Source organism: Dendrobates tinctorius, unplaced genomic scaffold (assembly GCF_039654945.1).
Source record: "Dendrobates tinctorius isolate UK_male_01 unplaced genomic scaffold, ASM3965494v1 ptg000102l, whole genome shotgun sequence".
Taxonomy (NCBI): Eukaryota; Metazoa; Chordata; class Amphibia; order Anura; family Dendrobatidae; genus Dendrobates; species Dendrobates tinctorius.
Genome location: NW_027361770.1, coordinates 5954087 through 5975000, shown reverse-complemented (window position 1 = coordinate 5975000; position 20914 = coordinate 5954087). Strand labels below are relative to the sequence as shown.

General features: G+C 38.2%; 1 protein-coding gene across 6 annotated transcripts in view; it reads left to right on the top strand.

Annotated features, from left to right (window-relative positions):
- Positions 1-20914, top strand: part of TRIP13 (thyroid hormone receptor interactor 13) — a 256246-nt gene that overhangs the window by 77186 nt on the left and 158146 nt on the right. For all 6 annotated transcript variants that reach the window (XM_073587704.1, XM_073587703.1, XM_073587706.1 and 3 more), the window contains exon 7: positions 867-939. In XM_073587704.1, the coding sequence (XP_073443805.1) occupies positions 867-939 (73 nt within the window). The remainder of the gene's footprint in view (positions 1-866; positions 940-20914) is intronic.

The window sequence follows — 20914 nt, the reverse complement described above, 5'->3', positions numbered from 1 at the left end:
AAAGTGTCCAAAACAACATCCAAAAATGATGAGAACAGATAAATCGTCTGTAGTCACCAACTGCAGAACCACTTCTTTATAGGGGTTGTCTTACTAATTGCCTATCATTTCTACCTGTTGTATGTTCAATTTGCATAACAGCAGGAGAACTTGATTCACAATCGGTGTTGCTTCATAACTGGACAGGTTGATTTAACAGAAATGTGATTGACATGGAGTTATATTGTGTTGTTTGAGTGTTCCCTTTATGTTTTTGAGCAGTGTATAGGAATCTGACCTGACATTAAAATTGACATTAAAAATCCTCAAAATTTAGAGATTTGAGGTTATGATGAAGATTTGGCATATTTCTGCTACCAAAAACTCTGTTTAAAGTAGCGTATGTTAACACAGATTTTAGCTGTTGCAGAAACTGAGCAGAAACTTTCCAAATCCTTCTCAATTACTCAAAACTTGGTTCTGTTAGTTTATTAATGGTGATGTATTCATGTAAGTACCCCTTTATATTTTTTTGAGGCCTTTGGAATTTATTCAGTATGGCACTATGGCCCTTGGACCAAAAAATGTTGTTCACCCCTGGATTTGAGAAAGATAAGCCAAAAAATGCAACATTTGGTAAAAATCACATTTCATCTAGGTACACAAGGTTTTTTGTTGGGGGAAAAAGTGGTGTAAAATATAGAGCGAATAAGGTGCAAAACTAAAGCTACTAAAAAAAAAGAGCAAATTACTCAAGAAAACCGGAGAAACCGCAATTATGAATCGGGGCTTTGATCTTGATTTAGAAAAAGCTCTATTATATAAAATAACTACCTGTATATTTTGCCATTTTGTCACATGCCCTGTTTTTACTTGTTGTCCATTAGGCCCACCCGGTACTGGGAAAACCTCACTTTGCAAAGCATTGGCTCAGAAGCTGTCCATCAGATTGTCATGCAGGTATTGGCATTTATAATTTGTTGTTTTTAAGGATTAAGGTAGACTTAAATGATCAAATGTCATATCTATCCCAAAATGATATCAATGAAAACATTGTCTTGCCCTGTAAAAAATAAGCCTTCACAAAGTCTTAGCATCCAAAAAATTAAAGCATTGTGGTTCTAGTTAAATGACAACACGCTAAAAATTATTTTTTTTTAATTTTCCACCACTGCAATAATAAAAAAAAAACTGAACAAATTTGGTATCGCCGTAATCGCACTGATCACATTACCAGGTCATTTTGACTACACGTGTGCTATAAAAAAAAATTCCTAAAACATCATAATTGGGTTTTTTTTGCAATTTGACCACACTTGGAATTTTTTTCCTGTTTTCCAGTACCCTGTGTGGTAAAATGGATGATGTCATTCAAAACTACATCTCGTCCCGCAAAAAAGGCAAGTCCTAATATGCCTAAATGGACCTAAAGATAAAGTTATGGCTCTTGAAAGAAGGGGAGGAGAAAATGGAAATTGTCCATGTCAGCAAAGTGTTAACAAAAAACCTTATCAGCAAAGACCCAACTATCTGCATTTTTTACACAGTTAGGATTTTTAGCCAGTAAGTTTCGAATGTATGGTCTGATTTTCAATTTTTTCACTTTGAAGAGATGTTTAACCCTTTAATGACCTGAGCTTTTTTCGTTTTTTCGCTCCCCTTCTTTCCAGAGCCCATAACTCTTTTATTTTTCCATCAATCTGGCCCTGTGAGGGCTTATTTTTTGCGGGACAAGTTGTACTTTTGAGCGACACCATTTGTTTTACCATGTCGTGTACGCAAAAACGGGAAAAAAAATTCCAAGTGCGGTGAAATTGCAAAAAAAGTGCAAATCTGCACTTGTTTTTTGTTTGGCTTTTTTTTGCTAGGTTCACTAAATGCTAAAACTGACCTGCTATTATGATTCTCCAGGTCATTGCGAGTTCATAGACACCAAACATGTCTAGGTTCTCTTTTATCTAAGTGGTGAAAAAAATTCCAAATTTTGCTAAAAAAAAAACAATGTGCAGTTTTCCGAAACTCGTAGTGTCTCCATTTTTCGTGATCTTGGGTCGGGTGAGGGCCTATTTTTTACTTGCTGGCCTGATGTTTTAAATGGTACCACTTTGTGCAGATACCTTCTTTTGATCGCCCGTTATTGCATTTTAATGCAATGTGACAGCAACCAAAAAAACGTAATTCTGGCGTTTTGATTTTTTCTCGCTACACCGTTTAGCGATCGGGTTAATCCTTTTTTTTAATTGATTGGGCGATTCTGAATGCGGCGACATCAGTTGTGTAGGTTTGATTTTTTTTTTTTATTTTGATTGGGCTGAAAAGGGGGTGATTTAACCCCTTTACCCCCAAGGGTGGTTTGCGCGTTCATGACCGGGCCAATTTTTACAATTCTGACCACTGTCCCTTTGAGGTAATAACTGTGAAATGCTTCCATGGATCCTGGTGATTCTGACATTGTTTTATTGTGACATATTGTACTTCATGGTAGTGATAAAATTTCATTCAAATAACTGACGTTTATTTGTGAAAACAACAGAAATTTGGCGAAAATTTAGAAAATTTCGCAATTTTCCAACTTTGATTTTTTTATGCACTTAAATCACAGAGATATAGCACACAAAAAACTTAATAAGTAACATTTCCCACATGTTTACTTTACATCAGCACAATTTTGGAACCAAAATTTTTTTTTGTTAGGAGGTTATAAGGGTTAAAAGTTAACCAGCGATTTCTCATTTTTGCAGTACCATTTTTTTTTACGGACCACATCACATTTGAAGTCACTTTGAGGGGTCTATATGAAAAAATTACTTCAGGTCCAATTTTTTTATTTTACCAAGGGTAACAGGAGAAATTACACTGCAAAAGTTATTGTGCAATTTGTCCTGAGTACGCTGATACCTGATATGTGGGGGGAACCACTGATTCGGCGCATGGCAGAGCTCAGAAGGGAAGGAGCGCCGTTTGACTTTTTCAGTGCAAAATTGGCTGGAATTCAGATCGGACGCCATGTCACGTTTGGAGAGCCCCTGATGTACCTAAACAGTGGAAACCCCCCCACAAGTGACCCCATTTTGGAAACTAGACCCCCCCCCCCCCAAGGAACTTATCTAGATGTGTGGTGAGCACTTTGAACCCCCCAGTGCTTCATCGAAGCTTATAAGGCCCAGGCATGAAAATAAAAAAAATCATATTTTTTCCACAAACATGAACTTTTAGTCCCCAATTTTTTTATTTTCCCAAGGGTAGCAGGAGAAATTGGACCCCAAAAGTTGTTGTCCAATTTGTCCTGAGTACCCTGATACCCCATATGTGGGAGAAAACTACTGTATGGGCACACGTCGGGGCTCGGAAGGGAAGTAGTGACGTTTTGGAATGCAGACTTTGATGGAATGGTCTGCTTGTGTCATGTTGCCTTTGGAGAGCCCCTGATGTACCTAAACAGTGGAAACCTCCCACAAGTGACCCCATTTTGAAAACTAAGGAACTTATCTAGATGTGTGGTGAGCACTTTGAATCCCCAAGTGCTTCATAGAAGTTTATAACGTCCGGGCGTGAAAATAAAAAATCATTTTTTTCCACAAAAATGATATTTTTGCCCCCAATTTTTTATTTTCCTAAGGGTGACAGGAGAAATTGGACCCCAAAAGTTGTTTTGCAATTTGTCCTGAGTAGGCTGATACCCCATATGTGGGGGTAAACCACTGTTTGGGCGCATGGCAGAGGTTGGAAGGGAAGGAGCACCATTTGACTTTTTCAACGCAGAATTGGCTGGAATTGAGATCAGACGCCATGTTGCGTTTGGTGAGCACCTGATGTGCCCAGTGTAAACCCCCCAATTCTAACTCCAACCCTAACCCAACACACCCCTAACCCTAATCTCAGCCCTAGCCCTAATGGGAAAATGGAAATAAATACATTTTTTTAAAAATTTTATTATTTTTCCCTAACTAAGGGGGTGATAAAGGGGGGTTTGATTTACTATTTATGGTGGGGTTTAATTTTTTGCAGCTGTCGCACGCTAAAAGACGCTTTTTATTGTAAAAATAGTTTTTGCATCACCACATTTTAAGACCTATAATTTTTCCGTATTTTGACCCACAGAGTCATGTGAGGTCTTATTTTTTGCGGGACGAGTTGATGTTTTTATTGGTATCATTTTCGGGCGCGTGATATTTTTTGATCGCTTTTTATTCCGATTTTTGGGACGCAGAATGAACAAAAACCAGCATTTCAAGAATTTCTTTTGGGGGGTGCATTTACACCGTTCCGCATGCAGTAAAATTGATAAGGCGGTTTTATTCTTCGAGTCAGTACGATTACAGCGATACCTCATTTATGCCGTTTTTTTATGTTTTGGCGCTTTTATGCAATGAAAACAATTTTGTATAAAAAATAATTATTTTTGCATCGCTTTATTCTGCGAGCTATAACTTTTTTATTTTTTCACTGATGATGCTGTATGGCGGCTCGTTTTTTGCGGGACAAGACGTGTTCAGCGGTACCATGGATATTTTTATGCGTCTTTTTGATCACGCGTTATTGCACTTTTTATTCGGCATTATGATAATAAATCAATATTTTTTGCTTCGTTTTTTATTTTTTAAGGGGTTCACTAAAGTGGCTAACTAATGGGACAGTTTTATAGGGCGGGGTCGTTACGGACGCGGCGATACCGCATGTGTACTTTTATTGTTTTTTTTTGTTTTTATTTCCAAAAAATGAATTTATTAGGGAATATTTTTTTTTTCTAATTTAGCGATTTTTTTTTAAATTATTTTTACACTTTTTTTTTTTTTTTTTTCTTTTTTGGCTTTATTACATTGTCCCAGGGGGGACATCACAGATCATTGTGACAGATCAGCGATCTGTCACAGGCATAGAATCAGACTTCCTCATGCCTGCGCTTTGTAGGCACTGAGGAAGCCAGTTCCCTGCAGGCCCCCGAAGGTCCCCGTCGCCATCTTGGATCCGAGACCTGCAGGGAAGTAGTCCCCCGCAGCAGCGCTGCACATTGCACTGCTGTGGGGGGCTCAGGGAAGCACGGAGGGAGCCCCCTCCCTGCCGATGCCTCCCTTTAAGCCCCGGTACACCGCGATCGTGTTTGATCGCGGTGTGCAAGGGGTTAATGTGTCAGGGGCGGTCTGTGACCGCTCCTGACACAGTGCCGGGTGTCAGCTGTGATAATCAGCTGACACCCGGCCGCGATCAGCTGCGCTCCCTCCGTGAGCGCAGCTGATCACGATAGACGTACTATCCCGTCCATGGGCATAGGGGCCCTGGTCCCATGGACGGGATAGTACGTCTGATGTCAGAAAGGGGTTAAACTTTTTTTTTTCCTTTTTTTTCTTTAATTTTTAAATACTTTTTTTAATTTTGATTGGGACGAAAGGGGGGGTGATTTAAACTTTTATGTATTTTTCTTATGTTTTGTTTTTTTAATTTTTAAACACTTTTTTTTTCTTTTTTTACGTTTGGCGTGCTTCAATAGCCTCCATAGGAGGCTAGAAGCATGCCATACTTGATCGGCTCTGCTACATATAGGCAATGCTCAGATCGCCTATATGTAGCAGAATTACAGCGTTGCTATGAGCGCAAACCACAGGGTGGCACTCATAGCAATCAACTGGCAACAACCATAGAGGTCTCTGAGACCTCTGGTTGTCATGGCAACGTGTCGCTGACCCCGATCACGTGACGTGGGTCAGCGATGCGTTCATTTCTGGCTGAGCGCTAGTTACTGTAAATGCCCGCTGTCAGCGTTTGAAAGCGGGATTTAACTAGGTAATAGGCGCGGGCGGATCGCGATTCCGCCCGCGCCTATTGCGGGCACGTCAGCTGTTAATAACAGCTGACATATCGCAGCTTTGAGGTGGGTTCACTGCCGAAGCCCACCTCAAAGCAGGCAATACCGACCGCTGACGTACTATCCCGTCAACGGTCGGTGAGGGGTTAACCCCTTGACCCCGAAGGTTTTTTTGCACATTAATGACCAGACTAATTTTTACAATTCTGACCACTGTCACTTTATAAGGTAATAACTCTGGAACGCTTCAACGGATTCCGTTTTTTCTGATATATTGTACTTCATAAAAGTGGTGAAGTTTCTTTGTTATAACTTGGGTTTATTTGTATGAAAAAATGGAAATTTTTGGCGAAAATTTGGAAAATGTTTCAATTTTCCAACTTTAAATTTTTATGCCCTTGAATCACAGAGATATGTCATACATGGTTACTACATAACATTTCCCATATGTCTACTTTACATGAGCACAATTTTGAAACCATTTTTTTTTTTTTTTGTTAGGAAGTTATAAGGTTTAAAAGTTTCAATGCAATATACTAAAGGAACAGAAAAGCCCAATAGGGTCTTATCCGGGTTAATATTGAAAGAATAAAAGAGATTCACTCACCTATTTGTAGGAGAGATCAAGCACATAGGATTCGTAGTCAGCTGCTTCACATCCAAAGGTCAACCGAGTGACCGCTGATACATCAATTCTAATGGAAATAATTTATGGACTTCCATGCGCTGCTTGACAAAATACAAAATCCCACTTACGGTGAAAGATTAATCATTTATTCCCTATGCGTTTCGAAGTAAGGACTACTTCTTCCTCAGGGGATGTTTGTCATCCCCTGAGGAAGAAGTAGTCCTTACTTCGAAACGCGTTGGGAATAAATGATTAATCTTTCACCGTAAGTGGGATTCTGTATTTTGTCAAGCAGCACTTGGAAGTCCATAAATTATTTCCATTAGAATTAAGGTTTAAAAGTTGACCAGTGATTTCTCATTTTAACAACAAAATTTACAAAACCATTTTTTTTGATTGACCACATCACATTTGAAGTCACTTTGAGGGGTCTATATGATAGAAGATACTCAAAAGTGAGATTGTTCTAAAAACTGCAACCCTCAAGGTGGTCAAAACCACATTTAAGAAGATTATTAAACCTTCAGGTGCTTCACAGGAATTTTTGGAATGTGGAAAAAAAAGGAACATTTAACTTTTTTCACAGCATATTTACTTCAGATGCATTTTTTTTTTATTTTGACTAGGGTAACAGGAAAAAATGGATCGCAAAATTTGTGTAATTTCTCCTTTGTTTGCCGATACTCCATTTGAGGGAGAAAACCACTGTTTGGGCACAGAGCAGAGCTCGGAAGTGAAAGAGTGCCAACTGACTTTTTGAATGTAAATATTTCCTGGAATCATTAGCCGACGTCATGTTCCATTTGAAAACCCCTCTCGTTTTTCACCGCTTTTAAATCTCTAACAGTAGAGGCCAGGAGCCAACATGTATTTGGAAGTCGCAGAGCTACACTCATCAGGAGAGCTTTAAACTAGAACAATGTGGGAAGGTAAGCAAAAGGCCAGAGAAAGCCATACACCTGACAAATACTATTGAGAACTCTGCTATTAGAAGTGGAAAAGAAGAACAAAGACAAAAAATCTAAATAATAAAAATATTGAAGGAAGAGAAATCAATCACAAACTAAAATGTTTCTATACAAATGCGCAAAGCATGGGCAACAAACAAGGAGAGTTGCAACTACTAACACAGGAGAAGAAATATGATGCCATTGTAATCACTGAAACTTGATGGGACAATACACATGATTGGAATACAAGGCTACAAGGATACAACTTATTTGCAAAAAACAGACTTGATAAACGAGGAGAAGGTGTTGCATTGTTATGTTATCTGCACAGAGATTGAAGCTTCAGAGATTGGGAGTTCTGTGGAAACTGTTTGGGTAAGAATACAAGGAGAGATCAACGGAAAGGACACAATTGTAGGCATTTACTACAGGCCGCCTGTGCAAGCTGAAGATGTGGATACTCTTTATGCATCAAATGGCCAAGTTCTCCAAAAATATGACATAGTGGTCATGGGAGATTTCAACTATCCAGACAGTTGTTGGGAATCTCTCTCAGGCAAAACTAACAGGTCAAGCAAATTCTTATCCTCTCTTGCTGACAACTTTATCTTTCGAAAGGTAGGGGAGAAAACAAGGGGATCTGTTACCTTGGATGTAATCCTTATAAAAAGGGGGGAAATGGTTGAAGAGGTAAGAGTGGTTGGGACCCTAGGAGGTAGCGACCATGCTATTTTAGAATTTTGGATAACTAGAGGAGGAAGACCTGTGAAGACTCAGACTTCAAAGTTAGATTTCAGAAAGGCAGATTTTAAAGGACTCAGAGAATTGGAGGGATCCAATGGCTGGATATCCTTAAGAACAAAAATGTCCAAGAAGGATGGGAAATCTTGAAAAATGAGATTCTCAAAGCACAATCGTCAACAATTCCAAAAAGAGAGAAGAGTACGAAGCATTTAAGGAAACCAGGATTGATGAACACAGAACTTAAACACATGCTAAAAAGGAAGAAAGAAATGTTTATCAAATGTAAAGAGGGAGGCATATCTAAACAACTTGCAGGGCACGAATCAGATTATCTAAAGCTGACAATGAATTAAGTGTTGCAAGAGACGTCAAAATCAATAAAAAAGGATTTTGGGGATATGTCAAAAGCAAAAGAAAAGTCAAAGATGCTATAGGATTTTTACAGGATGAAAATGCTAAAATGGTAAGAAAGGATGTTGAGAAGGCCAAACTTTTAAATTGCTATTTTGCATCTGTTTTCTCTCAGAAAGGAAATGTAACATGAACTGATCTTCACTGTCCTATTAAAAGAATAGAAGAATCCAGTATATCTATAAACAGAAAGATAGTGAGGAAACACTTGGCTAGCTTAAATTAATTCAAGTCTCCAGGCCCAGATGAATTAGACCCCAGAGTACTGCAGGAGATAGCAGTAGACATTTTTGAACCACTCTCCATAATCTTTGAAAATTCTTGGAGCTCAGAAGACTGGAGAAGAGCAAATGTTGTTCCTATCTTCAAAAAGGGGAAGAAGGTGGACCCAGGGAACTATAGGCCAGTGAGTCTGACTTGGTTACCAGGAAAGATCTTTGAACAAATTATTAAACAACATGTATGTAAGTACCTGGATAAGAATGAAGTAATTAACCAGAGTCAGCATGGGTTTATAACTAGTAAGTCATGTCAGACTAACTTAATTTCCTTCTATGACAGAATCACTGACTGAATTGATCAGTGAAATGCTGTAGATATAGTATATCTTGACTTCAGAAAATCATTTGACAAAGTATCTCACACCATCCTTATTGAAAAAATGACTAAGCATGGAATGGACAAGGCAACTGTTGGGTGGATTCATAACTGGTTTAGTGATCGGACCCAGAGTTGGTTGTTAATGCCTGTATTTCCAGTTGGAAGAATGTCTCATGAGGGGTACCACAGGGTTCTGTCCTGAGCCATGTATTGTTCAACATCTTTATCAATGATTTATATGAAGGATTTGAAGGTACACTGATTAAATTTGCTGATGACACAAAGGTAGGAGGGATAGCTAATACTAGAGAAGAGAGGATTCAAAAAGATATAAATAAACTGGAGCAGTGGGCATTAACGAACAGAATGGTTTTTAACGGGGAAAAATGCAAAGTACTACATCTGGACAATAAAAAAAAAAGCATATACAGAATGGGAGGAATAGGGCTAAGCAACAGCACATGTGAATAAGACTTGGATTTACTAATAGATCATAAACTGGCCTTGAGTCAACAGTGTGATGCAGCAGCAAAAAAGGGCAAATACACTTCTGGGATGTATTAACAGAAGCATATAGTCTAGATCACGCTAAGTCATTATGTCCCTCTACTACTCTTTGGTCAGACCTCATGTGAAATATTGTGTCCAGTTTTGGACACCACATTTAAAAAAAAAAAAAAAAAAAAAAAGACAACAAACTGGAGCAAGATCAGAGAAGAGCGACCAGAATGGAGAATGGTGACGGTCTGCAAACCATGTCCTATGAGGAAAGGTTACAGGATTTGGGAATGTTTAGCTAGCAAAAAAGAAGACTGAGAGGAGACTTAATAGCTGTCTACAAATATCTCAAGGGCTGTCACATTGTAGAAGGATCATCTTTATTCTCATTTGCACAAGGAAAGACTAGAAGCAATGGGATGAAACTGAATGGGAGGAGACACAGATTAGATATTAGAAAAAAAACTAGGCTGGACTGACATCTGTCTGGGATGATTTAGGGAATCCTGCTTTAAGCAGGGGGTTGGACCAGATGGCCCAGGAGGTCCCTTCCAACTCTACCATTCTATGATGTGCTTAAACAGTGAAAACGCCCTATAATTAACCCCATTTTAGAAACTAGAACCCTTAAGGAATGTATTTAGATGTGTGTCAAGCACCTTGAACCCCCAGATGCTTTGCAGAAGTTTATAATGTTGAGCGATGAAAATAATAAAATCACATTTTCCTCACAAAAATATTATTTTGGCCCCAAATTTGACATTTTCATAAGGGTAACTGGAGAAATTGTACGATACAATTTCTTGTGCAATTTCTCCTGAGTATGCTGATACCCCATATGTTGGGGAATACTACTTTTGAGGCACAATGCAAAGCTCAAAAAGGAATAGGCGCCATATTGGAGTTCAGATATTGCTGGAATGGTTTGAGGTTGCCATGTCACATTGGCAGAGCCCCTGAGGTGCCAGAACAACAGAGCCCCCCTATATGTAAACTCATTTTACAAATTACACTCCCCAATGAATTCATCTAGGGGTGCAGTGATCATATTGACACCACATGTGCCTCACAGAATTTTATACTATTGAGCGGTGAAGAAAGAATAATTTACATTTTACCACTAAAATATTTTTAGCCCCAAGTTTTTAATTTTTGTAAGGGCTAATACAAATTTTTTTTTTGCTTTTACAACAAACTTAGGTCCATTTTTTCCTGAGTGCGTCAATACCCTACCTGTAATTCAGGCACAGTGCAAAGCTCAGAGAGCAGGGAGCACCAGATTTTTCTGTTACGGTTTGCACTTGCCATGACACACTGGGAGAGCGCTTGAGGTGCCAGAACAGCAGAACCCTAAATAAGTGACCCCATTTTACAAACCACCTCTCAATGAATTCATCTAAGGGTGCAGTGATCATATTGACACCATGGGTGTGTCACAGAATTTTATACCATTGGGCAGTAATGGAAAAATAACTACGCTGTAGTCACCAGTATGTTGCGGTCAACAATATGTTATACCCTGCCTGTGCTTCTGGAGGCATGCACCTGTAAGGCTAGTTTCACATTTGCGTTTAAGGCCGCAGCGTCAGCCTGCGCACGGCCGCCGCTAAGCCCCGCCCCCTGCCGTGCCTCTGCCAGTAGCTCCGCCTACGGGCGCATGACGCTACATGCGTACTGCGTCCCCTATCTTTAGCGCTGGGGACGCAGGCCGTGCGCAGGTATGCGTTTGGCGGCGCATGTGTCCTTTTGACGCTGCGCCGAGCACACCAAATTGCAACCTGTTGCATTTGGCGCTGGTCGGCGTAGTGTCAAAAGGACGCGCTGAATTTCTTTTGGAGGGTTATGGAGCCATTTTGCTTTTCCAGAGCCTTTGTACTACCAGTAACATGGCCAGGGGTGGACACTAACAGCTTGGGGCTCCTGTGCAAGAAATGTCTGGGCCCCACTCCTTTTATGGCATCAAAGCTACGTGTGTGTATGTATGTATGTATGTATGTATGTGTATATGTATATATATATAATGTATGCTGAAGAGCCCGGCGCTGCCCGGGCATAGTAACTAACTGTGGTTAGTTATAACAAATTATAATTATCCTCCATCCCATAGTCCCGTGCCCATCTTACATATCCACCATCCCATAGGCCCGTGCCCATATGCCCATCATACATATCCACCATCCCATAGGCCCGTGCCCATATACCCATCATACATATCCTCTATCCCATAGTCCCATGCCCATATACCCATCATACATATTCTCCATCCCATAGTCCCATGCCCATATAACCATCATACATATCCGCCATCCCATAGTCCCGTGCCCATATACCCGTCATACATATCCTCCATCCCATAGTCCCATGCCCATATACCTGTCATACATATCCTCCATCCCATAGTCCCATGCCCATATACCTGTCATACATATCCTCCATCCCATAGTCCCATGCCCATATACCTGTCATACATATCCTCCATCCCATAGTCCCATGCCCATATACCCATCATACATAGTCACCATCCCATAGTCGAGTGCCCATATACCCGTCATACATATCGTCCATCCCATAGTCCCGTGCCCATATACCCGTCATACATATCCTCCATCCCATAGTCCCGTGCCCATATACCCGTCATACATATCCACCATCCCATAGTCCAGTGCCCATATACCCATCACACATCCTCCTTTCCATAGTCAACCATTATGACATCAAAATGAGCGGCGGGGCTTGATGACATCAGCGTCGCCATGGCAACCATTGTGACATCATCATGAGGGGCGGGGCTTGACACGCACACACTGTTTCCCCAGTATGCAAATAGGGGCATTATGACATTATGAGGGGCGGGGGCTTGACGCGCACACGCTTTTTCCCCAGTATGTAGATGGGGCAAAATTGTTTGGTGAATTAGAAAGCGCAGGGTTAAAATTTCGCCTCACAACATAGCTTAGGACGCTCTCGGGGTCCAGACGTGTGACTGTGCGAAATTTTGCGGTTGTAGCTGCGACGGTGCGGATGCCTATCCCGTACATACATACACACACGCATACATACATACATACATACACACTTTGAGCTTTATATATTAGAAGATATATATATATATATATATATATATATATATATATATATATATATATATATATATATATATATATATATATATATATATAAATGAGAAAATTGGTATCCAGCAAAAGGATGAAAGTTCACCAGATTTATAAAAACTTCTTCTTTATTAATCCATAATGTCATAAAATGTATGAGGAACTCCAATCAATTAGTAGCATTCCAGCAAGGGACTACATGTTTCAGCACTATGTGCCTTCCTCGCGGTCCTATTTGAACTGAGCTCCAACACTAGCAATATATCCTCCTTTGTGGAACATATTCAAATGACCCTTAATTAAAAACAGTGGAGCAAACCAATTAAAAACATCTGAGTAGATGGTTGAAACTCAGTTCAAAAATGTTGCTAGAAAAATACCTATATTGAACATGTTTTATACATAGACAAATGATATAAACATTTAGTAATGAATCAACAATAATATAGAATGACTGCCACAAAAAGCAACAATATATAAACATATATGAAAAAATGCATCATGTAGTAGGCATGATCTAAACATCAGAAACAATCACAAAAATAACTCTCAGAAGGTATAATATCATAGAGTAGGTTTAAGATAAAGATATAATCTTTTATAAATTCATATATGAACTCTATCCCTTTTCTTTTCCTCTCCCCTTCCTCTTCAAAAAACAAACAAAAAAAAAATATATATTTTTTTTATCTCTAATATTCTTACCTAATATTGTGTTATAAGATCCATTCTACTGTTCAGTCCATCCGGAACTCTAGTCTCTAATAAAAAGATCCACCTACTTTCTCTAGATAGGATTTTACTTTTAAAGTCACCACCCCTATGTGGTTTTGTAACCACCTCTATTCCCCTAAAGGAAAAGCTTTTTAAATCTCCTTTATGCACATTAGCAAAGTGTTTAGAAACTGCAGAGGCTCCTGCAATAGGCAAATTAACTGAATCCGACAAATGTTTTTGCATACGCTGTTTCAATGAATTAGTGGTGAAACCCACATATTGAAGTCCGCAAATATTGCAATCAGTAAGATTTATTACATTTTCTGTATTACAATTAATAAAGGAAAAAATCTCAAAGTTTTTTCCATTTTTTTATAGAAGAAAATGTTTTTGTTTTAACAATATATTTGCAACACTTACAGATTTTTGCACCACAACCATAACATCCTACAATTTTCATCCAATTTTGTTTCAATTTTTTGTCTGGATCAGTAAATAAGCTTGCCGTCAACATAGAACCTATAGTAGGAGCTCTCCTCGCAACAAATTTAATTGAGTGTTTTTTTAATATTTCTTTCAATTCACCACTTTGTTCTAAAATGGGCAAATGTTTTTTAATAATGGAGACTATTTCTTGATACTGTGGACTAAATTTAGTGCTAAAAACTATACCCAAATCATTGTTATTTTCTTTGATATTTTTATATTCCAACAATTCCCGTCTATTTAAGTTGTCTATACTATGCCTCTCGCTCTTTTTAGAGACCAGTTTGGGTAACCCCTAGATTTTAATCTTGTTACCAAAAGTTCAGATTCTTTCATACAAGTATCTTTTTCTGTACTATTTCTTTTCATTCGAATCAGTTCACCAGTGGGTATATTCCTGATTACATGATTAGCGTGACATGAGTTTGCCATCAATATACTGTTCACAGCTGTAGATTTACGATAGGGTTCCACCAACACTTTTTTTCGATTCGAATCTATTTTCAAGGTCAAATCTAAAAAATTAATTGACAACTCATTCATGTGGAATGTGAATTTGAGATTAAAACTATTGTTGTTTAAATATGAAAAGGAGGATACTAAATCCTTCTTCCCCCTCCACACAAAAACCAAATCATCAATGAAACGTCCCAACCAAAAAATGTTATATCTAAATGGATTATTAAGATGAAAAATATACCTCTCCTCCCATACTGACAGTTAAATTTGCTAAAGATGGTGAAAATTTGGCCCCCATGCTCACTCCCTGTATCTGTAAATAATATTTCTCATAAAAAAACAAAATAATTGTGAGTGAGCAAAAAGTTTGTTGCAAGCAACAAAAAATGTTGAATTTCAAATGTATACTCACTGTATCTAGATAGGTAATATTTGAGGCTCTCCAATGCAACAGAATGTGGAATGGATGGATATAATCCAATAACATCACATGAGAGCCACAGAAAATCATTCCCCCACTCAATTTTTTCTACCATATTAATAGCTGCTTTGCTATCTCTCAAATGACTAGGAGTTAAAGCCACAAGGGGTTGTAAATAATGGTCCACCCACTCTCCAAGGCGTTCACTGAAAGATCCTATCCCTGAAACAATAGGTCTTAGTGGGGGAGGAAAAATTTCCTTATGCACCTTGGGGAGTGAGTGGTAAATGGGTGTAATAGGATGGTCACAATATAAAGCTTCACTCAATTTCTCTGAAATAGCTCCTGTAAATACACCTTCCTGCAATTTTTTTTTCATTTCCTTATTGAAAGGGAGAGTGGGATTTTCATTTAATTCCCTATACACACTGGAGTTACCCAATGCGATTAGATTAAGTTTTTTGTATAGACCAACATCCAGAATAGTAATTGATCCACCCTTATCCGACTGAACAATTTTTAGATCTTTATTCTTGCTCAATTCCTGAAGAGCTTTATGCTGATAAAATGTCAGATTATGATGGGTCAATTCAACTCTGTTATTTAATTCCACCAAATCCCTTTCCACCGCTTCTTGAAACACATCCAGCATCGGAGGTCTAGATTTAAGTGGGTAAAATTTTGTATTTTTTACGTGAAAAGAATTATTTAAATTAATCTGGTATTCTTTAGAGCTTTCAGATTCCAATTGTCTCAAATTATACAAACCCACCTGTTCTTCAAACGTAAGCAACCTTTCAACATCCCTGTTTACTATAGGACAAAGATTATCAGTACCAATGTTATCCTCAAAATGACATTTTAGGGTTAAACTACGTGCTAGACGATTAACATCCAACACTGTGTCATATACGTTAAATTTACATGCCGGGGAAAAACTAAGTCCTTTTGACAAAAGTGAAAGTTGCGGTGCTGAAAGTATATAACTGGAAAGATTGTAAACTGGTACAGTTACTTTTTCCGTTTCCGGAGTTTGTCCTGGTAAGCCCGTTCTCTTATGTCGTCTTCCTCCTCTCCTTCTAATCCGTTTTTTGGTTTGGCTCCCTCTTTGTTGTAATTTCTTTGGTAAGATTTTTTTCTTTTTTCCATACCATTATTGGATGCACAAGCCACTGATGAATCTGAATGATCATCCGAAGTATCACCAAAAGTAGTGTCCATATTTTCTTGAATTTTTTGAAAAGTCACTTTGTTAAACCAGGGTTTCCGTTTTTTTAATATTGATGACGGATTCTTACTCCAATTATATACACATTTATTGTTCTAATCCTCCAAATCTCGTATGTATTTTCTTTTTTTAGTCTCAATAATGGTATCCTCTAGTTCATTTAATTTTTGTTGCATTTTCTCATATAGTGATTTATGAGAATAACATTGCCTTGATAAATTTCCAAAGAATCTTTCACAATCTTAATTTCATCACTGAGTTTTTTAAGTTCCATCTCCTCTTCTTCAATAATTTTATAAGGCTGAGAGAGCATTCACTAAGGACATTTTCCCATTTGGTCTGGAATTCATTATTGTAAGCTGTTGTAGCCACTTTTTTTAATCTCAGACCATGTGGGATCATTTTCCTCTCCCAGTAACAGGTGAGAGTATTGTGGTCCCACCATAATTTCTGTTCCTTTATCATAATACGTTCCAATTTATACATGATGGAATTCAATCCCTCTGGTGCTATATCCACTCCATTAACATTGTCATTAAATATCAAGGCAAGTTTATTGCGTCTTGTGTTGCAGCAATCCGCTTCCATAGCAAAAAAAAGGTTTTTTACTAATGGGATTAGTCATATGTAATAGAACTTCAAGTTCAATAATTTGATTATGGGTGCTCGGCTAATACTCCCAAGGCAATATTCAAACGATGTGAAAAACATATAGCCAGCTCACCATAAAGGAGTTCCTCTTGATGCAGTAATCGGTGTTCACCTTATGTTTTGCACGGATCCAGGCAGGGAGTATGCCCCAACAAATAGAAATATGAGAAAATTGGGATCCAGCAAAAGGATGAAAGTTCACCAGATTTATAAAAACTTCTTCTTTATTAATCCATAATGTCATAAAAAGTATGAGGAACTCCAATCAATTAGTAGCATTCCAGAAAGGGACTACATGTTTCAGCACTATGTGCCTTCCTCACGGTCCTATTTGAACTGAGCTCCAACACTAGCAATATATCCTCCTTTGTGGAACATATTCAAATGACCCTTAATTAAAAACAGTGGAACAAACCAATTAAAAACATCTGAGTAGATGGTTGAAACTCAGTTCAAAAATGTTGCTAGAAAAATACCTATTTTGAACATGTTTTATACATAGACAAATGATATAAACATTTAGTAATGAATCAACAATAATATAGAATGACTGCCACAAAAAGCAACAATATATAAACATATTTGAAAAAATGCATCATGTAGTAGGCATGATCTAAACATCAGAAACAATCAAAAAAATAACTCTCAGAAGGTATAATATCATAGAGTAGGTTTAAGATAAAGATATAATCTTTTATAAATTCATATATGAACTCTATCCCTTTTCTTTTCCTCTCCCCTTCCTCTTCAAAAAAAAAAAAATATTTTTTATCTCTAATATTCTTACCTAATATTACCTAATAGTTTTAATCTCAAATTCACATGCCACATGAATGAGTTGTCAATTAATTTTTTAGATTTGACCTTGAAAATAGATTTGAATCGAAAAAAAGTGTTGGTGGAACCCTATCGTAAATCTACAGCTGTGAACAGTATATTGATGGCAAACTCATGTCACGCTAATCATGTAATCAGGAATATACCCACTGGTGAACTGATTCGAATGAAAAGAAATAGTACAGAAAAAGATACTTGTATGAAAGAATCTGAACTTTTGGTAACAAGATTAAAATCTAGGGGTTACCCAAACTGGTCTCTAAAAAGAGCGAGAGGCATAGTATAGACAACTTAAATAGACGGGAATTGTTGGAATATAAAAATATCAAAGAAAATAACAATGATTTGGGTATAGTTTTTAGCACTAAATTTAGTCCACAGTATCAAGAAATAGTCTCCATTATTAAAAAACATTTGCCCATTTTAGAACAAAGTGGTGAATTGAAAGAAATATTAAAAAAACACTCAATTAAATTTGTTGCGAGGAGAGCTCCTACTATAGGTTCTATGTTGACGGCAAGCTTATTTACTGATCCAGACAAAAAATTGAAACAAAATTGGATGAAAATTGTAGGCTGTTATGGTTGTGGTGCAAAACTCTGTAAGTGTTGCAAATATATTGTTAAAACAAAAACATTTTCTTCTATAAAAAATGGAAAAAACGTTGAGATTTTTTCCTTTATTAATTGTAATACATAAAATGTAATATATCTTATTGATTGCAATATTTGCGGACTTCAATATGTGGGTTGCACCACTAATTCATTGAAACAGCGTATGCGAAAACATTTGTCGGATTCAGTTAATTTGCCTATTGCAGGAGCCTCTGCAGTTTCTAAACACTTTGCTAATGTGCATAAAGGAGATTTAAAAAGCTTTTCCTTTAGGGGAATAGAGGTGGTTAGAAAACCACATAGGGGTGGTGACTTTAAAAGTAAAATCTTATCTAGAGAAAGTGGGTGGATCTTTATATTAGAGACTAGAGTTCCGGATGGACTGAACAGTAGAATGGATCTTATAACACAATATTAGGTAAGAATATTAGAGATAAAAAAAATATATATTTTTTTTTGTTTGTTTTTTGAAGAGGAAGGGGAGAGGAAAAGAAAAGGGATAGAGTTAATATATGAATTTATAAAAGATTATATCTTTATCTTAAACCTACTCTATGATATTATACCTTCTGAGAGTTATTTTTGTGATTGTTTCTGATGTTTAGATCATGCCTACTACATGATGCATTTTTTCATATATGTTTATATATTGTTGCTTTTTGTGGCAGTCATTCTATATTATTGTTGATTCATTACTAAATGTTTATCATTTGTCTATGTATAAAACATGTTCAATATAGGTATTTTTCTAGCAACATTTTTGAACTGAGTTTCAACCATCTACTCAGATGTTTTTAATTGGTTTGTTCCACTGTTTTTAATTAAGGGTCATTTGAATATGTTCCACAAAGGAGGATATATTGCTAGTGTTGGAGCTCAGTTCAAATAGGACCGCGAGGAAGGCACATAGTGCTGAAACATATAGTCCCTTGCTGGAATGCTACTAATTGATTGGAGTTCCTCATACTTTTTATGACATTATGGATTAATAAAGAAGTAGTTTTTATAAATCTGGTGAACTTTCATCCTTTTGCTGGATCCCAATTTTCTCATATTTCTATTTGTTGGGGCATACTCCCTGCCTGGATCCGTGCAAAACATAAGGTGAACACCGATTACTGCATCAAGAGGAATTCCTTTATGGTGAGCTGGCTATATGTTTTTCACATCGTTTGAATATATATATATATATATATATATATATATATATATATATATATATATATATATACTAGCTGAAGAGCCAAGCGCTGCCCGGGCTTAGTAACTAACTGTGCTGTGGTTAGTTATAGCAAATTATAATTATCCTCCATCCCATAGTCCCGTGCCCATATACCCATCATACATATCCTTCATCCCATAGTCGAGTGCCCATATACCCATCACACATCCTTCATCCCATAGTCCCATTCCCATATACCCGTCATACATATCCTCCATCCCATAGTCCAGTGCCCATTTACCCATCACACATCCTCCATCCTATTGTCCCGTGCCCATATACCTGTCATACATATCCTCCATCCCATAGTCCAGTGCCCATATACCCATCACACATCCTCCATCCCATAGTCCCGTGCCCATATGCCCATCATACATATCCAACATCCCATAGGCCCGTGCCCATATACCCATCATACATATCCTCCATCCCATGGTCGAGTGCCCATATACCCATCACACATCCTTCATCTCATAGTCCCATTCCCATATACCCGTCATACATATCCTCCATCCCATAGTCCAGTGCCCATTTACCCATCACACATCCTCCATCCCATTGTCCCGTGCCCATATACCCGTCATACATATCCTCCATCCCATAGTCCAGTGCCCATATACCCATCACACATCCTCCATCCCATAGTCCCGTGCCCATATACCCATCATACATATCCAACATCCCATAGGCCCGTGCCCATATACCCATCATACATATCCTCCATCCCATGGTCGAGTGCCCATATACCCATCACACATCCTCCATCCCATAGTCCCATGCCCATCACACATCCTCCATGCCATAGTCTCATGACAATATACCCATCATACATATCCTCCATCCCATGGTCGAGTGCCCATATACCCATCACAATCCTTCATCTCATAGTCCCATGCCCATATACCCATCAGAAAGTTCATTGGCTCTTGAGGAAGCAGCTGCTATTCTCATGTGTGTCAGCCTTGTTTCTCGGTCTTCACATTTTTCATTGGCCCGTAATGCAGCTTTTCTTTTTGCATCAGCTGACCTTCGTGCCATGGACTTCCTTTTCTGATGAGGCATTGTTTTAAAAATAATCTATTATACCCACTGCCCATATACCCATCACACATCCTCCATTCCATAGTCAACCATTATGACATCATAATGAGTGGCGGGGCTTGCAACCTATTATGACATCAGCGTCGCCATGGCAACCATTGTGACATCATAATGAGGGGCGGGGCTTGATACGCGCACACTGTTTCCCCAGTATGCAGATAGGGGCATTATGACATCATAATGAGGGGCGGGGCTTGACGCGCACACACTTTTTCCCCAGTATGTAGATAGGGGCAAAATTGTTTGGTGAATTGGAACGCGTGGGGTTAAAATGCGCCTCACAACACAGCTTAGGACGCTCTCGGGGTCCAGACGTGTTACTGTGCCAAATTTTGTGGCTGTAGCTGCGACGATGCGGATGCCTATCCCGGACATACATACATACATACATACACACTTTGAGATATATATATATATATATATATAGCCACACACATATATATTACATAGTC